Source organism: Trichomycterus rosablanca, chromosome 19 (genome assembly GCF_030014385.1).
Source record: "Trichomycterus rosablanca isolate fTriRos1 chromosome 19, fTriRos1.hap1, whole genome shotgun sequence".
Lineage (NCBI taxonomy): Eukaryota > Metazoa > Chordata > Actinopteri > Siluriformes > Trichomycteridae > Trichomycterus > Trichomycterus rosablanca.
The window spans coordinates 457,887-476,902 of NC_086006.1; the positions used below are offsets into that span (position 1 = coordinate 457,887).

General features: G+C 42.0%; 2 protein-coding genes across 2 annotated transcripts in view; one reads left to right on the plus strand and one right to left on the minus strand.

Moving 5' to 3' along the window:
- Positions 1-19,016, plus strand: part of LOC134333832 (NLR family CARD domain-containing protein 3-like) — a 560,375-nt gene that overhangs the window by 8,019 nt on the left and 533,340 nt on the right. Inside the window, exons 8-13 of the mRNA XM_063015997.1 lie at positions 59-232; positions 908-1,081; positions 1,583-1,753; positions 2,423-2,596; positions 2,960-3,136; positions 6,918-6,986. Coding sequence (XP_062872067.1) covers positions 59-232; positions 908-1,081; positions 1,583-1,753; positions 2,423-2,596; positions 2,960-3,136; positions 6,918-6,986 — 939 coding nt within the window. The remainder of the gene's footprint in view (positions 1-58; positions 233-907; positions 1,082-1,582; positions 1,754-2,422; positions 2,597-2,959; positions 3,137-6,917; positions 6,987-19,016) is intronic.
- LOC134333385 (NACHT, LRR and PYD domains-containing protein 12-like) lies at positions 8,801-17,661 on the minus strand. Its single transcript, XM_063015354.1, has 9 exons — positions 17,579-17,661; positions 17,122-17,238; positions 15,942-15,979; positions 13,719-15,477; positions 12,800-12,970; positions 12,038-12,208; positions 11,671-11,844; positions 10,259-10,435; positions 8,801-9,481 (listed from the first exon to the last, which is right to left on the minus strand). The coding sequence occupies exons 1-9, from the start codon at positions 17,644-17,646 to the stop codon at positions 9,388-9,390; spliced, it is 2,769 nt and encodes a 922-aa protein (XP_062871424.1). The 5' UTR covers positions 17,647-17,661; the 3' UTR covers positions 8,801-9,387.

Genomic DNA, 19,016 nt, shown 5'->3' on the forward strand with positions numbered 1-19,016 from the left:
GCTGGGTCAGTTACCTTAATGCGCTGATGTTTCTCTAACGACTCTGATTTCTCTTTAGATTGTGTTGCTGTAATATTACAGAGGATAGCTGTAGGGCTCTGTCCTCGGTTCTCAGCTCAGACTCCTCCAGGCTGAGGAACCTGGACCTCAGTCACAATAACCTGCAGGATTCAGGAGTGAAGCTGCTCTCGGCTGGACTGGAGAATCCACACTGTAAACTGGAGACACTGTGGTGAGATCTTTAGTGTCATTATACCTGATCTGTGGGTGGTACTTCTAGGTACTTCTAGGTGTGTCAAGAATCATCTCCCAAGCATTATCATGGTGTTAATCTCAGAATAATAATGTAGCCTGTCCTGTAAAATCAACCATGTTGATCTCAGATGCTCACCTTGTGGAATGCATCAAGTTGTGGGGACAGAGAACCCCCCATTTAGTCCAATTTCCCTCAGAACTGCCTGTTAGAGAACCATGAGAAGTGGAACCACATGCAGGAATCTGATTCAGCTTATAATCAGCAGACTCAGACATAGACACAACTGTATGACAGTCTGGACCTATTGCATTATTTCAAACTGCTGGATGTTTATGTATATTTAATGTGTGTCTGTCAGTAAGTGTAAGCTTTGTCCCATGCTAGGCTGGAACGATGCGGTATTAAAGACGGAGGTTGTGCTGCTCTGGCTTTAGCTCTGACATCAAACTTCTCGTCCCACCTGAGCGAACTCAACATGAGCTATAATAAACTGGGATCATCAGGATTGAAGATGCTCTGCAATCTACTCAAGCATCCCAACTGCAAACTGAGCAAGCTAAAGTGAGTTACTTGTTAGGTTTTGGTGCCTGTGTTGAAGATCTAGAAGCTCTACCATGCTGTCATCTACAATATATTCATGTTTTCTTTCAGGTTGTATCATTGTAATCTGACAAAGGAAAGCTGTGAAGTTCTGTCCTCGGTTCTAAGTTCTGGCTCCTCCAGTCTGAGAGAGCTGAACCTTTGTGACAATGATCTGCAGGACTCTGGAGTGGAGCTGCTCTCTGCTGGACTGAAAAATCCACTCTGTAAGCTGGAGAAATTAAGGTGGGTTGATTTTCCATTCAGAAACGCAATCGTTGTGGTGTAACCTCAAAGTGTGTTTGCTGTTTTACCCAATTTTCTACTTATTTAAGACATTTAAGACATTGGTAAGTCAGTCTGGAAGGGTGAAGACTAGCATGTGCTTCCTCTGAGATACATGCAACCCGCCAACCACCATGTGTATGATTTGCAACCCTTGCAGGGTCATGGGGTACAATGTTCAAAACTTAAAAACTGAGCTCAAAGACACTGAAGTAGACAGGCTAAAGGTGGACAGGTCAACTAGCCAGATGTCTGGTACCATTTGGTGTTTTTCATTATTGCTCTTATTGAAGACCAGCTTGTCCTAGATGCTTAGGCTCATAAATAAGTCTATTTAGGAAAGCCAACAGTGCTGTTCCTCCCACTTTAGACCACAGCTAATCATCTTCCAGCTACCAGCCATGAACAACCTGTAATAGTTTGGACAGATTACTGACATGACATTCTCTCTTTCCTTCCCAGACTGTGTGGTTGTTCCCTCACCAAGAAAAGCTGTAAAGTTCTGTCCTCAGTTCTTACCTCGAACCCCAATCTGAGAAAGCTGAACTTAAGCGACAATAACTTGGAGGACTCAGGGGTGAAGCTGCTCTCTACTGGACTGGAGAGTCCAGACTGTAAACTAGAGATACTGAGGTAAACATCCGCATGTTGTAACTTTGCATATGCTTAACTTTGCATAGGGAGAGTTTGTGGCTTTGCATTTTGTGCCCTTGCAGTAGGGTTCCATGGATCCAATGTTCAAAAGTCCAAAGTTACCGGATGGTCCCTCTGCTCTAGACCTTGATTGACGGTCTTGATAGTCGGTTTGCATGTTTTCATTTTAAGTCTGGAATAATGGACATGGTTCTCATAGAGAATCCCATACTGGTAAAACATCCATACATCCACTGGTGATCGTCAGATCTCAGATCCCAGGTCCTAGAACTTGAAGTTCTGGTATTTGCATCTCTCCAAGATTGAGATTTTCCAAGATTAGGGTCTGGTTGTTTCTGGTGTTGTCCCATCCCTGTAATATCTTCTGGGTTGTTTTGGTGTCCTGATTACCTCAGTACACTACTTTTGCTGTCTTGCTTGCTGAGTAGCTTAAAGGTGTCTTAAAGGTGGTGTCAACTGCATTTCCCACAAGGCTTGTCGTGATGAATCTGAAGTCATCATGTGAAACCATCTTACATCCACACACCATTTTGAAAAGATCTATTAATGGATCTTCAGGGATTAAATCAGAACCTGTGAACACACGTTTGGATCTTTGTTAGAGAGAAGACATTCCAGTGTCCTCATCTATCGCCGTTTCTTTTCCAGGCTGTGCAGTTGTAATCTCTCGGAGGAAAGCTGTGCAGCTCTGTCCTCAGTCCTTGGCTCAAAGTCCTCCAGTCTGAAGGAACTGGACTTGAGTGGAAATCAGCTGCAGGACTCGGGAGCAAAGCTGCTCTCTGGGGGTCTGGAGAGCCCACAGTGTGAACTGGAGATACTCAGGTGAGATGTTCGCTTTTCACAGACAGACAACTCACCAAACTGCTTTCGCAAATGCTCTCCAGAATATTACTGTAGTTTCTTTTGGAGAAATGGGTGCTATGATGATGCAGCTCTCTGTGAGAATCCACCACTGGTTGGTGTAAAGAAGGGGCTGGTGAGTTTTCAGGTGTCACAGGAGGCGGGTGCTAATTTCCGACCTTGCTCAGTCAGCATGGAGGTGGTGTGACCAGCAGAGGAATTGTAATAGGGAATTGGGAATGGCTAAACTGTTGGAAATACTTTTGAACGTGGCCTTCAGTGTGATAGTGATGATGATGTTGCGTCCAGAACCTGTAGGTACGATGTTCTTTCCTCTCTCTGCAGGTTGTGTAGCTGCAGTGTTACAGATGAAGGCTGTGCTGCTGTGGTTTCAGCTGTAAGATCCAATCCGTCGTCACACCTAAACAAACTGGATCTGAACGGCAATAAACCCGGAGAATCTGGAGAGAAGCTGCTGTCCGATCTTCTGAAGGATCCAGACTGTAACCTGGAGAAAGTGGTGTAAGTTCTTCTGGCTGTGGTTAGCTCTACACAGTAAGATATTCTGACACGTTCTGTGGTCACGGTCAAAAATCTCAGATCATGAAAGAATTCTTTGGTCGTGACTTTGGATCGTTGGTATTCGGACACATTTCTGTGTGCATGTTGGACGTCCAGTGACCAAAGTTCTGACAGGTTCATTACCACTGCTATGAAACTGGTCTGAACTCTAAAGGACCACAACATGTTCATGTCACATTCATTATATACAGCCTACACATGCTAAATGGCCAAAAGTATGTGGACACCTAGGTAACCATGAGCTTGTTCTACATCTTGTTCCAAAACCATATGCATTATTGTGAGTTTCTCTTGTTGAGTTTCCCCACACACCACATGTCAAAACGTCTTTATGGACCTCAGTTTGGGCACAAATCTTTTTATTTTTTTAATCAGAAAATGGGTGCCTAGGTGGCACAGTGGGATATTTGATGTTGCCACCGGTCGACTGGGCACCATCTAGTGGGCATAATTAGCAGTGCCTGCAGGGTAGGATGACCGTGAGGTCTTCCAGCGCTGTGTAAGGACCCCGATTAGCAGAATACATTGGTGGAAAAGGGTTCCGTTGAGGGCTGCACGTGGGTCAGAGAAAGCGTGAGCAGCAATATACCCACCTTACCTGCAATCAGGGCTCCACCAGCAGAGGGAGACAAACCGACTACACTAAACTGGGAGAAAATGGGAGAAAATACATAAATAAAATAGAAAAAAAAGAAAATGATGATTGATTCATGTAAAATCTGATCTGCATCGTGTTATCTGACCTGTAACGTCCATCTTCTGTCTTGCAGCATCTTACCTCCCAGTTCAGACCCGCAGTGACACCAAGTGGAAAAGGATGGAACTACAGTACAAACCCGATGAAGGACTCCTCATGCCAGTATGTGTGTTTACTTTCTGCACAGTGGTGTCTGCGATCTCTCTCAGTACACTGAAGCATGATGGGATTTTCACGTTCCAACACTGGAGAACAAATTGATCAGGTCAGGACTGAAGGTCAGAAGAAAAGTGGAGTGATCACAAGCCTGATCACATGATCATGAGTTTTATATTGTTGTTTATTTTTGTATATATTATCGTTATTGTTATATTATTGTATAATAAAATATTTTTATTTTATCATTATGCTTTCTTCATTATTATTATTATTATTGCTTTTGCTTTTATTATTTTTGTTGTTTTTATTATCATTATTATTATTATTATTATCAATGGGCACACAGTAACACCCTGGACGGGGCGCCAGTCCATCGTAGGGCAGACACACACACACACACCCATTCACCTATAGGGCAATTCAGTGTCTCCAGTAAACCTGACTGCATGTTTTTGGACTGTGGGAGGAAACCGGAGCTCCCGGAGGAAACCCACGCAGACACGGGGAGAACATGCAAACTCCACACAGAATGGATCAAACCCAGGACTTTCTTGCTGTCAGGCGACAGAGCCACCTGTGCCACCCCAGGGGTAACCATGCATTTTCATATTTAAAATGATTGTTTATTGTGTATCTTCTATATTTATGAGAATTTCTAATAACACACATCATTCCAGAATCATTCTCAAGAACAACGTGGATTTAACACAATAACTACATTCTTCTGCTTTTTAGACTCAGACTTTATTGTCATGTTTAGCACTTTTGCATACAATTAAGTTATAAGAGCTACATAACTTGGTGCAAGTAAAGAAAACACATAACAGACATGAGGATATAAAGACGTATTTACACCAACACAAGATATTTACAGAATTTATTTATATCTAGTGACTCTGGTCACACTGACTGGCATCAACTTTAAATAAATAGAAAAGCTAAAAGATTTTTTTTTGCCTTTTTCCAGACACATAGAACACAGTTTGCACAAAATAAATAAAACACTCTATTTCTAGACTTTTATATATTATATTGTGTATACAGTACATTAGTGTAGAACCCACACAGTGTCCATATAGCACTTCCTCTGCATGTGAGGCATGTACTATTACACCAGTTACCCTCTGGTTTCTTTACTGGTCGGTTTATTCAGCAGTTCTCTTCTGACTCTCCTTGTTTGTTGGTGTGTACAGGGGTAGAAAAGGCACAAACTGTTCACTCTATAGGTTCCTTGAGCTGAGAATCGTTGCTAGTCAGGGTTTCTCTCTCGCTGGCTCCTCTGTTGGCAACCTGCTCGGCCCAGACTCGGCCCAGTTAAGCATAATATAAACTGGGTTCATTTTCTGATACACCTGACCCTGCCCTGTTACAGAATCAGTTGTGTCATCTGTAATGATTTTGATCTCAAAGCTGAAACCAGAGCAGCACAATCTTCACCTGGAATTCTGCAGTTAGACACCCTGCAAAACAGAAGAGAGTTGGGATTAGGACGCTATGTCATGTTTACGGAACGTTTTTACTGCCTGTAACATCAGCAACACATTCAGGCTCAGTTGGCGCAGTAGATTGATAATGGCTAACACCACTGCGGAGTGTTAGAACTTGTAAGTTGGAATCTCAGCAGAGCCGCTGACCTGGCCGGGTGACCACAAAAACACAACTGGCTGTGTTGAAGGGAGGGAAGGTGGGGAGGGGGGGTCACATGAGGCTCAGCGTGGCTCTTCGTACACGATACGGCTCTGTGTGGGAACCCAACAATGAAAGGTGATAAGAAGTGGCCCCAGACTGGACACTGGACTCCTGATCAGATCGGGGTTTGTGCAAGCGGCAGTGGATTGATTCACAGATGGGAATCGGATATGACTAGATTGGGAAATGAAGGGGGTGGGTCCAAATACAAATATATGGAACACCTTTATTTGTCATATATAAATCTACACCTGTAGAGTACAATGAAGTTCTTTATATACATATCCCAGCATCTTTGAAACCCCCTGAGGGTTCAGGACCTTACTTAGGAACCCAATAATGGCTGCACGGCAGAGCCAGGATTTGAACCCGCAGCCTTCCGATTATTGACCCAAAGCGCTTCCCTCTGGGTTACGACTGTCTCAATACATGTACTGAGCCGCAAAAGGAACCTAATAAGCTAATAATCTAACACCCATCTCAGTGGTGCTTGGTTCGTCACAATCATGCTGGACCCTGATGGGGTCGTTTCCGAACCAGTAACTCACTCCAGTTTCTCCAGTTTGCAGTTCTGATGGTTCAGTAGACCAGAGAGCAGCTTCACCACTGAACCTCCGAGATCATTGTAGCTAAGATAAAGTTCTCTCAGACGTGACGAGGGGTTTGATGTAAGAGCTGAAACCAGAGCAGCACAACCTTCATCTGTCATGTGGCACTTTATTAACCTACAAAGAGAGAAAAACAAAGTATAAAGTTCAGTATAAACCACACAAACGTGCACCTTTATTTACTCCAGTCACGAGCTGTGTGTACAGGTGTGTACAGGTATCTGTGCATTACTTACTCCTCAACCTCCAAAGCTTTCATTCTTCTAAAGAACAACAATCATTTTACATTGCTTATCTATAATTATTATTCTTATAACTGTTCCTATTATTATACATCTTTGTGTGAATCCTTTCCCTGTTGCTTTCTCTCTTTTGAATCAAAGTATAGTGCTAGTTTCCGACCTTGCTCAGTCAGCATGGAGGTGGTGTGACCAGCAGAGGAATTGTAATAGGGAATTGGGAATGGCTAAACTGTTGGAAATACTTTTGAACGTGGCCTTCAGTGTGATAGTGATGATGATGTTGCGTCCAGAACCTGTAGGTACGATGTTCTTTCCTCTCTCTGCAGGTTGTGTAGCTGCAGTGTTACAGATGAAGGCTGTGCTGCTGTGGTTTCAGCTGTAAGATCCAATCCGTCGTCACACCTAAACAAACTGGATCTGAACGGCAATAAACCCGGAGAATCTGGAGAGAAGCTGCTGTCCGATCTTCTGAAGGATCCAGACTGTAACCTGGAGAAAGTGGTGTAAGTTCTTCTGGCTGTGGTTAGCTCTACACAGTAAGATATTCTGACACGTTCTGTGGTCACGGTCAAAAATCTCAGATCATGAAAGAATTCTTTGGTCGTGACTTTGGATCGTTGGTATTCGGACACATTTCTGTGTGCATGTTGGACGTCCAGTGACCAAAGTTCTGACAGGTTCATTACCACTGCTATGAAACTGGTCTGAACTCTAAAGGACCACAACATGTTCATGTCACATTCATTATATACAGCCTACACATGCTAAATGGCCAAAAGTATGTGGACACCTAGGTAACCATGAGCTTGTTCTACATCTTGTTCCAAAACCATATGCATTATTGTGAGTTTCTCTTGTTGAGTTTCCCCACACACCACATGTCAAAACGTCTTTATGGACCTCAGTTTGGGCACAAATCTTTTTATTTTTTTAATCAGAAAATGGGTGCCTAGGTGGCACAGTGGGATATTTGATGTTGCCACCGGTCGACTGGGCACCATCTAGTGGGCATAATTAGCAGTGCCTGCAGGGTAGGATGACCGGACTATGTGGGTGAGGTCTTCCAGCGCTGTGTAAGGACCCCGATTAGCAGAATACATTGGTGGAAAAGGGTTCCGTTGAGGGCTGCACGTGGGTCAGAGAAAGCGTGAGCAGCAATATACCCACCTTACCTGCAATCAGGGCTCCACCAGCAGAGGGAGACAAACCGACTACACTAAACTGGGAGAAAATGGGAGAAAATACATAAATAAAATAGAAAAAAAAGAAAATGATGATTGATTCATGTAAAATCTGATCTGCATCGTGTTATCTGACCTGTAACGTCCATCTTCTGTCTTGCAGCATCTTACCTCCCAGTTCAGACCCGCAGTGACACCAAGTGGAAAAGGATGGAACTACAGTACAAACCCGATGAAGGACTCCTCATGCCAGTATGTGTGTTTACTTTCTGCACAGTGGTGTCTGCGATCTCTCTCAGTACACTGAAGCATGATGGGATTTTCACGTTCCAACACTGGAGAACAAATTGATCAGGTCAGGACTGAAGGTCAGAAGAAAAGTGGAGTGATCACAAGCCTGATCACATGATCATGAGTTTTATATTGTTGTTTATTTTTGTATATATTATCGTTATTGTTATATTATTGTATAATAAAATATTTTTATTTTATCATTATGCTTTCTTCATTATTATTATTATTATTGCTTTTGCTTTTATTATTTTTGTTGTTTTTATTATCATTATTATTATTATTATTATCAATGGGCACACAGTAACACCCTGGACGGGGCGCCAGTCCATCGTAGGGCAGACACACACACACACACCCATTCACCTATAGGGCAATTCAGTGTCTCCAGTAAACCTGACTGCATGTTTTTGGACTGTGGGAGGAAACCGGAGCTCCCGGAGGAAACCCACGCAGACACGGGGAGAACATGCAAACTCCACACAGAATGGATCAAACCCAGGACTTTCTTGCTGTCAGGCGACAGAGCCACCTGTGCCACCCCAGGGGTAACCATGCATTTTCATATTTAAAATGATTGTTTATTGTGTATCTTCTATATTTATGAGAATTTCTAATAACACACATCATTCCAGAATCATTCTCAAGAACAACGTGGATTTAACACAATAACTACATTCTTCTGCTTTTTAGACTCAGACTTTATTGTCATGTTTAGCACTTTTGCATACAATTAAGTTATAAGAGCTACATAACTTGGTGCAAGTAAAGAAAACACATAACAGACATGAGGATATAAAGACGTATTTACACCAACACAAGATATTTACAGAATTTATTTATATCTAGTGACTCTGGTCACACTGACTGGCATCAACTTTAAATAAATAGAAAAGCTAAAAGATTTTTTTTTGCCTTTTTCCAGACACATAGAACACAGTTTGCACAAAATAAATAAAACACTCTATTTCTAGACTTTTATATATTATATTGTGTATACAGTACATTAGTGTAGAACCCACACAGTGTCCATATAGCACTTCCTCTGCATGTGAGGCATGTACTATTACACCAGTTACCCTCTGGTTTCTTTACTGGTCGGTTTATTCAGCAGTTCTCTTCTGACTCTCCTTGTTTGTTGGTGTGTACAGGGGTAGAAAAGGCACAAACTGTTCACTCTATAGGTTCCTTGAGCTGAGAATCGTTGCTAGTCAGGGTTTCTCTCTCGCTGGCTCCTCTGTTGGCAACCTGCTCGGCCCAGACTCGGCCCAGTTAAGCATAATATAAACTGGGTTCATTTTCTGATACACCTGACCCTGCCCTGTTACAGAATCAGTTGTGTCATCTGTAATGATTTTGATCTCAAAGCTGAAACCAGAGCAGCACAATCTTCACCTGGAATTCTGCAGTTAGACACCCTGCAAAACAGAAGAGAGTTGGGATTAGGACGCTATGTCATGTTTACGGAACGTTTTTACTGCCTGTAACATCAGCAACACATTCAGGCTCAGTTGGCGCAGTAGATTGATAATGGCTAACACCACTGCGGAGTGTTAGAACTTGTAAGTTGGAATCTCAGCAGAGCCGCTGACCTGGCCGGGTGACCACAAAAACACAACTGGCTGTGTTGAAGGGAGGGAAGGTGGGGAGGGGGGGTCACATGAGGCTCAGCGTGGCTCTTCGTACACGATACGGCTCTGTGTGGGAACCCAACAATGAAAGGTGATAAGAAGTGGCCCCAGACTGGACACTGGACTCCTGATCAGATCGGGGTTTGTGCAAGCGGCAGTGGATTGATTCACAGATGGGAATCGGATATGACTAGATTGGGAAATGAAGGGGGTGGGTCCAAATACAAATATATGGAACACCTTTATTTGTCATATATAAATCTACACCTGTAGAGTACAATGAAGTTCTTTATATACATATCCCAGCATCTTTGAAACCCCCTGAGGGTTCAGGACCTTACTTAGGAACCCAATAATGGCTGCACGGCAGAGCCAGGATTTGAACCCGCAGCCTTCCGATTATTGACCCAAAGCGCTTCCCTCTGGGTTACGACTGTCTCAATACATGTACTGAGCCGCAAAAGGAACCTAATAAGCTAATAATCTAACACCCATCTCAGTGGTGCTTGGTTCGTCACAATCATGCTGGACCCTGATGGGGTCGTTTCCGAACCAGTAACTCACTCCAGTTTCTCCAGTTTGCAGTTCTGATGGTTCAGTAGACCAGAGAGCAGCTTCACCACTGAACCTCCGAGATCATTGTAGCTAAGATAAAGTTCTCTCAGACGTGACGAGGGGTTTGATGTAAGAGCTGAAACCAGAGCAGCACAACCTTCATCTGTCATGTGGCACTTTATTAACCTACAAAGAGAGAAAAACAAAGTATAAAGTTCAGTATAAACCACACAAACGTGCACCTTTATTTACTCCAGTCACGAGCTGTGTGTACAGGTGTGTACAGGTATCTGTGCATTACTTACTCCTCAACCTCCAAAGCTTTCATTCTTCTAAAGAACAACAATCATTTTACATTGCTTATCTATAATTATTATTCTTATAACTGTTCCTATTATTATACATCTTTGTGTGAATCCTTTCCCTGTTGCTTTCTCTCTTTTGAATCAAAGTATAGTGTTTGGAATTACATTAGGCTCAATAGCCATAGCAACAATATATGAATATATAACGAACATGTATAGCATGCCTAATCGTTTATCTTTTTGTTAGGAATGGTACTTTTTAGTTTTTAATAATGATTTCCACATCATAAATTTGGCATTTTGACACCAAACACAAAATGTGTCCAAGAATGAAAAGGCGACTGCAATCACAGCAGGATACATTACAATCGGCCACCATGATGCAGACGTGGCCCTTGGTGAAAATGAGTTTGACACCCCTGCTCTACGTTAACCCTGGGTTCTTCCATAAGTTCCAAAACACAGCAGGTTCTTCTCAAATTGAGCCTATAGCACCCTCTAGCGACCACAAGTGGTTAATTTTCATGGTAGGGAGAGATAAGCATTAGGTACTGTAGGTATCACATGATTTTGGAAGGAGTTCATTTGTCATGGGCTACATCCACCAGAAACCCAAACCTTCCAAAGTTCAGTTGAAGAGTTCAATTCCATTTGAAGTTCGTGAACTTGCAGATTCCGAGTCAGTTTAGTCTGCGGCTCGAATTTCACTCAGATAGATCTTGGAAGCTTTTTCATATCAGGAAATGTGTCCAAGTTAAGCCATTCATAGTACCTGGTCATATTTAGTGCACTGATTACATGGAACTAACCGTACGTTTGGATTCGAGTACATATCAGTATTTGGACTTTTGGACATTTGGACCACTGGCTGAGATCAAGTTTTAAATCTACAGTTTAATTCAGCTGTGCCGAGAGGAAACAACCTTGTAACTACAAGCCTATACTACCCTTACAAGCTTTCTGTTAGCATCCACCACTGCCCGGGTAAAGGATGCACCAAGGGGCTGGAGATGGTGCATACTAGGTGGCCAGAGGTCACCAGAGAGCACAAATAATTGTATGGATCCTGGTTTTACCTCCACCATCTACAGTCCTGCATTCCACCCAGTAACCCACCTCAGCAGCTCCAGTTTACAGTGTGGATTCTGCAGTCCAGCAGATAGAAGCTTCACTCCTGAATCCTGCAGCTGGTTATCACTCAGGTCCAGCTCTTTCAGACTGGAGACGTTTGAGTCGAGAACCTCTGACAGAACCGCACAGCTTTTCTTCATCAGGTTACACAGAGCCACACTGGAGAAGAAAATGGATTTACATTCAAAGTGAGTTTTGCTCAGGGGCCCAACAGTGTCAACATGATCCAAGATTCCAACCTAAAAATGAACAGTCAGCAGGAAGCGAGCTGAGATCCTCCAGCTTTAATGCAGGAAGCAGAAAGTGGCAAAAGAAGCTCCAGCAAATGCAGCATCATCATAGAGGAACTTACTTTAGTGTCTCCAGCTTACAGTTGGGATCTTTCAGTCCAGCAGAGAGCAGCTCCACTCCTGAATCCTGCAGATCGTTCTCCGTCAGGTTCAGTTCTCTTAGGTTGGAGTTTGAGCTGAGAACTGAGGACAGAGCTTCACAGCTTCTCTCTGTGAGATTACACACACACAACCTGGGAGAGAAACAAGAAGGTATCAGACTGTTCATTTCAAGTCTGTAATTATTAGAAGAAGGTTCATCTAAAGCCAAGAACACCCCATCAACCATCATTTTATGGCATTTTAAGGCAAACAGTCTTTGCACATTTTTCTTTCTTTTCTCTTGATTTTCCTTCTTTGTTCCAGATTGTGACGCTGTACCGTCATGTTTTACACTTTTGGTTACATTTATGACAGGAACGGTAGTTACTCATTACACAAGATTCATCAGTTCACAAGGTTATATTGAACACAGTCTTGGACAATTTTCTATCTCCAGTTCACCTCACTTACACGTCTTTGGACTGTGGGCCACTTAGCCACCGTACCGCCCTCAGACACATGTACAATCTGCGGCCGCATTGTGATTCAACCCTCCACTCACGCAGGTCTTCAGAAGGCCTTGGAAAAACTGTGTGAATTAAAATCACAATCCCACAATTATGGTGCCCTCCCCCAAACAAACCCTGAACCAATCTTGGGTACAGAGCAAGTATTTGGACCATAGTTACAGTCCTGAGGAATTGAAAGCCTGAAGTGTGTGATTTACATTAACTTTTACTTACTTCAGTGTCTCCAGCTTACAGTTGGGATCTTTCAGTCCAGCAGAGAGCAGCTCCAGTCCTGAATCCTGCAGATCATTTCCTGTCAGGTCCAGTTCTTTCAGGTTGGAGTTTGAGATGAGAACTGAGGACAGAGCTTCACGACTTTTCTCTGTGAGATTACAACGAAACAGCCTGCAAACAAAATAAAAATACTGGATGGAAAAAAGACTGGAAAAAGAAAGACTAGTCTCACTTAGTCTCAAATTAAGTCTCACTAACTACCAAGCCAGTAGAGAATGTACCGAAAGATAATTTAAGTTTTGCTAAATTAACATAAGGGGCAATATGTTGGTCCAGCAGGTAGCACCAAAGAACTGAGGACCTGGGTTCTAAACTTGCCTCTGGTTAGTGCCTTGCCCTCAGGTGGAGTGGTGCCCTGTCCAGGATGAATTCCAGCCTTGTGACCAGCTGGAACCACCACAGCCCTGGTTGTGATGTACACTGGGTTCCAAAGAAACATCACCTCATCACCTTACCTTCCACTGGACACTAGAGATCATTACTGAAAGCCAGTGAACCACGTACAACAAGGAACATGATGCTCTGCACAATGATAATAAGTGTTTTATTGTCATCAGGGTGGTGGTTGTTCTTTTCTGTCATCAATAAAGAAAAGGCAAGACTACATCCTGGACGAGGCACCAGTATGTAAAACAAACGTCTCCCACTCACTGATTCTCTTTTAATTTAGAGTAACCAATCTACCTACTGATGTGTTTTAAGGAGGAAGTTTCTATGGACCAAGAGTGTAGATCCACAAAGGCAGTAACCAAGGGTGGAAAATGAAGCTGGCACATTAGAAGCTAAGCAGCAGTCCTGGAATCATTGACTTTTTTGTTAAAGGTATTTTAATAATTTTTGGGGTTTTTTTATTACTTACAGAGCTTTTCTGGAAGCTTTGACCACTGGCAACAGCCTGAGAAGACCTTCATCTGATTTATCATATTTTCTTAAATTAAACTCATCCAGCGTTTGTTCTGAGGTCAGCAACACAAACGCCAGAGCCGACCACTGAGCAGGAGAGAGCTTGGCTCCTCTGAGAGAACTGTAATCCATTCTGTTCAGGTACGTTTGGACTTCCTGCACCAGAGAATCATCGTTCAGTTCATTCAGACAGTAGAACAGATTGATGGATTTCTCTGGAGAAGGATTCTCACTGATCTTCTCCTTGATGTACCTGACTGTTTTCTCTGTGCTTTGAGAAGTGCTTCCTGTCTGTGTTAGTAGATCCTGTAGAAAAGTCTGATTGAATTCCAGTGAGAGACCCAGAAGGAATCTAAGGTAAAGGTCCAAGTGTCCATTCTCACTCTGTAAGGCTCTGTCCACTGCATTCATTAGGAACTCAGACATTGTTTTTGAAGAACCAGGCACATCATCAGTTTGTTTTATGTTTTTATTGATGAAGGAGTTAAATGCAAATAAAGCAGCCAGAAACTCCTGAACGCTCAGGTGCACAAAGCTGAAGACCTTCCCCAGGTGAAGACCAAACTCCTCTCTGAAGATCTGGGTGCACACCCCTGAGTACACTGACACTTCTCTGACATCAATGCCACACTCTCTCAGGTCTTCTTCATAAAAGATCAGGTTTCCTTTCTCCAGTTGATGGAAGGCCAGTTTTCCCAGCGCCAGGATCGTCTCTCTGGTCTGGTGAAGATCTAGGTCACATTTTCCATGGTACTTTCGGTTCTTGTGTTTGAGCTGAAAGATCAGGAAGTGGGTGAACATTTGAGTCAGAGTTTTGGGGATCTCTCCACCTTCTGCTTCACCCAGCATTCTCTCCAGGACAGTAGCTGAGATCCAGCAGAAGACTGGAATGTGACACATGATGTGGAGGCTTCTTGTAGCCCTAACATGTGAGATGATTTTATTAGACATGTTCGGATCACTGATCTTCTTCCTGAAGTATTCCTCTTTCTGAGGGTCGTTAAACCCTCGTACCTCTGTTACCTGGCTTACACACTCAGGAGGAATCTGATTGGCTGCTGCTGGTCGAGTGGTGATCCAGAGATGAGCAGAAGGAAGCAGGTTTCCCTTGATGAGGTTTGTCAGCAGAACATCTACCAAGGCTAGTTCCTTAATATCCATCAAGATCTTGTTGTTCTGGAAGTTCAGAGGAAGTCGACACTCATCCAGACCATCAAAGATGAACACGACCTTGTAGGCATCACAGTGCAGCACATCTACCTCTTTCAGTTCTGGGAAAAATCGATGCAGAAGGTTCATCAGACTGAGATGTTTTTCCTTCATCAGGTTCAGCTCTCTGAAAGGAAGTGGAACCATGAAGAGAACGTCCTGATTGGCTTTTCCTTCAGACCAGTCCAGGATGAACTTCTGCACTGAGACTGTTTTTCCGATTCCAGCGACTCCTTTAGTCAGGACGGTTCTGATGGACGTGTCTTTGAAGAGCTCGCTGCATTTGATGGGTTTCTCTTGCATTGCTGGTCTCCTGAACGTGGTCTCGATCTGTCTGATCTCGTGTTCTTTATTGACGTCTCCAGTCCAACCTTCTGTGATGTAGAGCTCCGTGTAGATCTCATTCAGACATACTAAGCTTCCAAGCTCTGAGATTCCTTTGATAATTACTTTACATTTTTTGTTCAGTTTGGTTTTGAGTTGCTCCTGATACACAGCAATCAGCTCTAATTAAAAATAAAAATGAAGAACATGATCAGTGAAAATTCATTATTTTTTATCAACCACATTATGCTGGTTAGGGCAGTGGCAGGTCTGGTTCCACCACAAAACACTGGACTGATACAAGGCCAACACTGAATGGTTGAAAGGAAACAAAATGATGGTTTTAGAGTGGTAAAGTCAATGTCATGATTTAAACCCAACAGAGTTGCTGCATTCTGCAAAGAATGTCTTAATTTTCCTTCACATCAATGTGAGAGACTGATCTCCAGTGGAAGGTGTTTGGTTGCAGTTGTTGATAATAATTGTGGCACTAAGAGTTACATTTACAGCATTTAGTGGGCATATTTTAAATGTATTTATGTAAAATAAAGAATATTATTTGCTGGTAAAGCCCCACTGTTAAAGAGGTCCATTATAAATTGCACATTGTCTGTTTAACAGATGCTGATGGAAGAATCTCACATACCTGGAATCTGAATTTCATCTGGTTTCTTTTTTCTCATTCTGCAAAGAAACAGAATACTGTGGGTTTTAGATATTTCCTCTGTATGTCCCGAAGAATTATTATTGTGAATCAATCTTCTTACAAAACTGTGTGCAGGACATCTGATGAGTGCAACATCTTTAAATGGTCTCTAAAACAGAACCTAGATCTAAGTAAGACCACAGAAGCTGACCTTTATTGAGATTCATAGAGTCATAGGAATAAAGCCATGCTTTCATCTATGTTTTCTGGAGAACACGGCCTGGCACTCTGGTCAGAAAATGCAGTGGTGGATCTGAAGGTGGTCAGGACCAAGCTGTGTTTTAGGCTAGATGGGTGCTGCTCTCTAAGTGGCTCTTTGGTCTATTGTGTATTAATTTTTCTTCAGGTTCAGAGGTTGACTCTTAATAACCAACATAGTTTGATTGATGTACTAAACATTACCATATGTGTAACTCTCCAGGCCACCCAAGCAGGATGGAGGTCCCTGCCGAGTCTGGTTCCTCTCAAGGTTTCTTTTTGTCATTTTAAGGGAGTTTTTCATGCCACTGTCTTGGCTGCTCATCAGGGGGTTTTGGTCTGTTGGTTCTGGATTCTGTAAAGTTGCTTTGAGACATGTCCATTGTAAAAAGCTCTATGCAGATAAATTTGACTTGACTTGAGTTGAACAGAACAGACCCTTGGTTCAGAAAAGGTAGCTGCTGAACCCTAAGCTTATAATCCAAAGACTGGTAAGCCACCTCTTTATTTTGTAGGGTCCATGCATTTGCCAGGCACGTTAAAGCAAAAGCTTGCAAACTGGTACTTATGTATGTGAAACACCCACGATGAGTTCCTAATGTGAACCATTCTGGATGCTGTATTATAGGGCTGAAGCACTGAGCTTCCTGCTGCACTGCCTTTTACAGACAAACCCCAGAAACAAACAGGGCCAATTGCAGCAGCTAAACTAAGCTAATTATTTCTGTAGATTCAGGTAAATCCTCTGGTATGGAATGTAAACAGTAAGATGTATAACAAGGTTGGTGAGGTTCCGTTATATTTTGGAGTTGTAGTATCTTATTTACACTATTTATTAACCAATTCACATGACTGTACCTAAAGCAGACTATACAAAAACACTCAGAGTGGAAACCAAACCAAACCATGAGACCACACTGACCTCAGATCAACAGAACAATCCTCTTCTCTGAAGTTAGTTGGAATATTTAGTGACCGGTCACTCTTCATGGAGACACAGCTGGGTTCAGATGAGTCTCCTCTCTTACCCTCCATCACACTAGTCCCAAACAAATAAAGAACAATAATTATATTATATTATATTATATTATATTATATTATATTATATTATATTATATTATATTATATTATATTATATTATATTAAAGGTATATGAAAGGTTGATGTCTACTGGGCATTAGTAAAGTTTAGGTTGTTCTTCAACTAGATGATCTGTCTATACCCTTGGGCCATTTTAAGTTGTTCATGCTGATGCTTATTTAGTCCAGTTTCTTGACTTTACCAGATGAAGATCATAAAGTGTTTTATGAATGTATTTAGTCTGATCAGATTAAGCTAAAAGAATAGAAAATGACACCAAACCACAAGCCCAAACTGACCTCAGATCAACAGGACGGTCATCTTCTCTGAAGTTAGTTGGAATATTTATTGACCGGTTACTCTTCATGGAGACATAGCTGGGTTCAGGTGAGTCTCCTCTCTCACCATCCATCACACTAGTCACAACCAAAACAAATAAAGAGCGCTGATGGATCTTTGTACATTAATAAGTCAAACTTTATCCTGCAGAAGATCAGAATTTCTTAATCTTGTCTAAAGTTGATGCTTATTTAGCCCATTTTCTTGACTTTACCAGATGAAGATCATAAAGTGTTTTATGAATTTATTTAGTCTGATCAGATTATGCTGTGAGAATTGGAGACAATGGAAGACCACACTCATCTTCTCTGAAGTTAGGTGGAGGTATTTCTATTGACCGGTCGCTCTTCATGGAGACACAGCTGGGTTCAGGTGAGTCTCACCCTCCATCACACTAGCCCACTAGTCACAGATCACATAGAGGTCACTCTATTTTAATCCCATTCATTTTTTAAATGGGACATCCAACAAGCTTATGGTCGGGTGTCCAAATACTTTTGGCCATATAATGTGTATGTATGTAAAATGTAAAATGAACATTTTAAAATGCTCCTATTTGAGTGCAAAGTTGAATCTTAGAAAAATTTACCACACCAGGAATGAGAGTAAATATATGAAGACTGGGATATCAGGGCATGGTAACACACACACACAAATCAATAAAGCCCTGCAGAGGGTCGTACAGACAGCTGAGCACATCACCGGGGTTCACCTGCTGAACCTCCTAGATCTGTACACCACCCGCTGTCAAAGGAAGACCAGGAGGATCAAGACTCCACCCACCCAAGCCACTGCCTATTCTCACAGCTGCCCAGTGGCAGGGGGTACAGGAGCATCATGTCAAGAACCAGCCGGTTCAAATTATCAATTTTTTTTAAATATAATTACATAATTTATATTACATTAATACAAAAAATTATTCCTAAAAATAAGGTTTGTAGCAGTTCAGGGACATCAATGTATGTATACAAAACTTAGTTTTACATCAGTACATCGAATCATACAAAATAGCTTTAATTATCATAATTATTATATAATAAAATTATTATAAAATAAATGCAATCATTAGTATTGATGTGTGTACACAGAAAATATTTTAACATCAATAAGTCAAATAATTCAAGATTTCAATAGATTTAAAAAATCTCCTAAATCCTAAAAATAAGGTTTGTAGTAGCTCAGGGAAAGTAATGTGTGTATATAGAAGTTAGTTTCACAGCAACAAATCAAATCATACTAGACTTTAATATTTATTTATGTAATTAAATGCACTGTGAAAGTTCCTACGTTTATTCTGTTAGTTTTACGACGGTCCCTAAACTCGCTCGCTGCAGAGGGAGCTTGAACAGCCGCCTTGTGTTCATTTTTTAACCAAAATCTTAAATTTAACATACATCT

Excerpts from the sequence above, each read along its gene's own strand:
- LOC134333385 (XM_063015354.1), bottom strand. The coding sequence starts at position 17,646 with ATGAAGAGTAACCGGTCAATAAATATTCCAACTAACTTCAGAGAAGAT. Across the intron at positions 12,209-12,799 it reads TGTAAGCTGGAGACACTGAA|GTTGTGTGTGTGTAATCTCA; the intron begins GTAAGTAAAAGT and ends TTTCTCTCCCAG. Across the intron at positions 9,482-10,258 it reads TGCAAACTGGAGAAACTGGA|GGTGTCTAACTGCAGAATTC; the intron begins GTGAGTTACTGG and ends TCTGTTTTGCAG.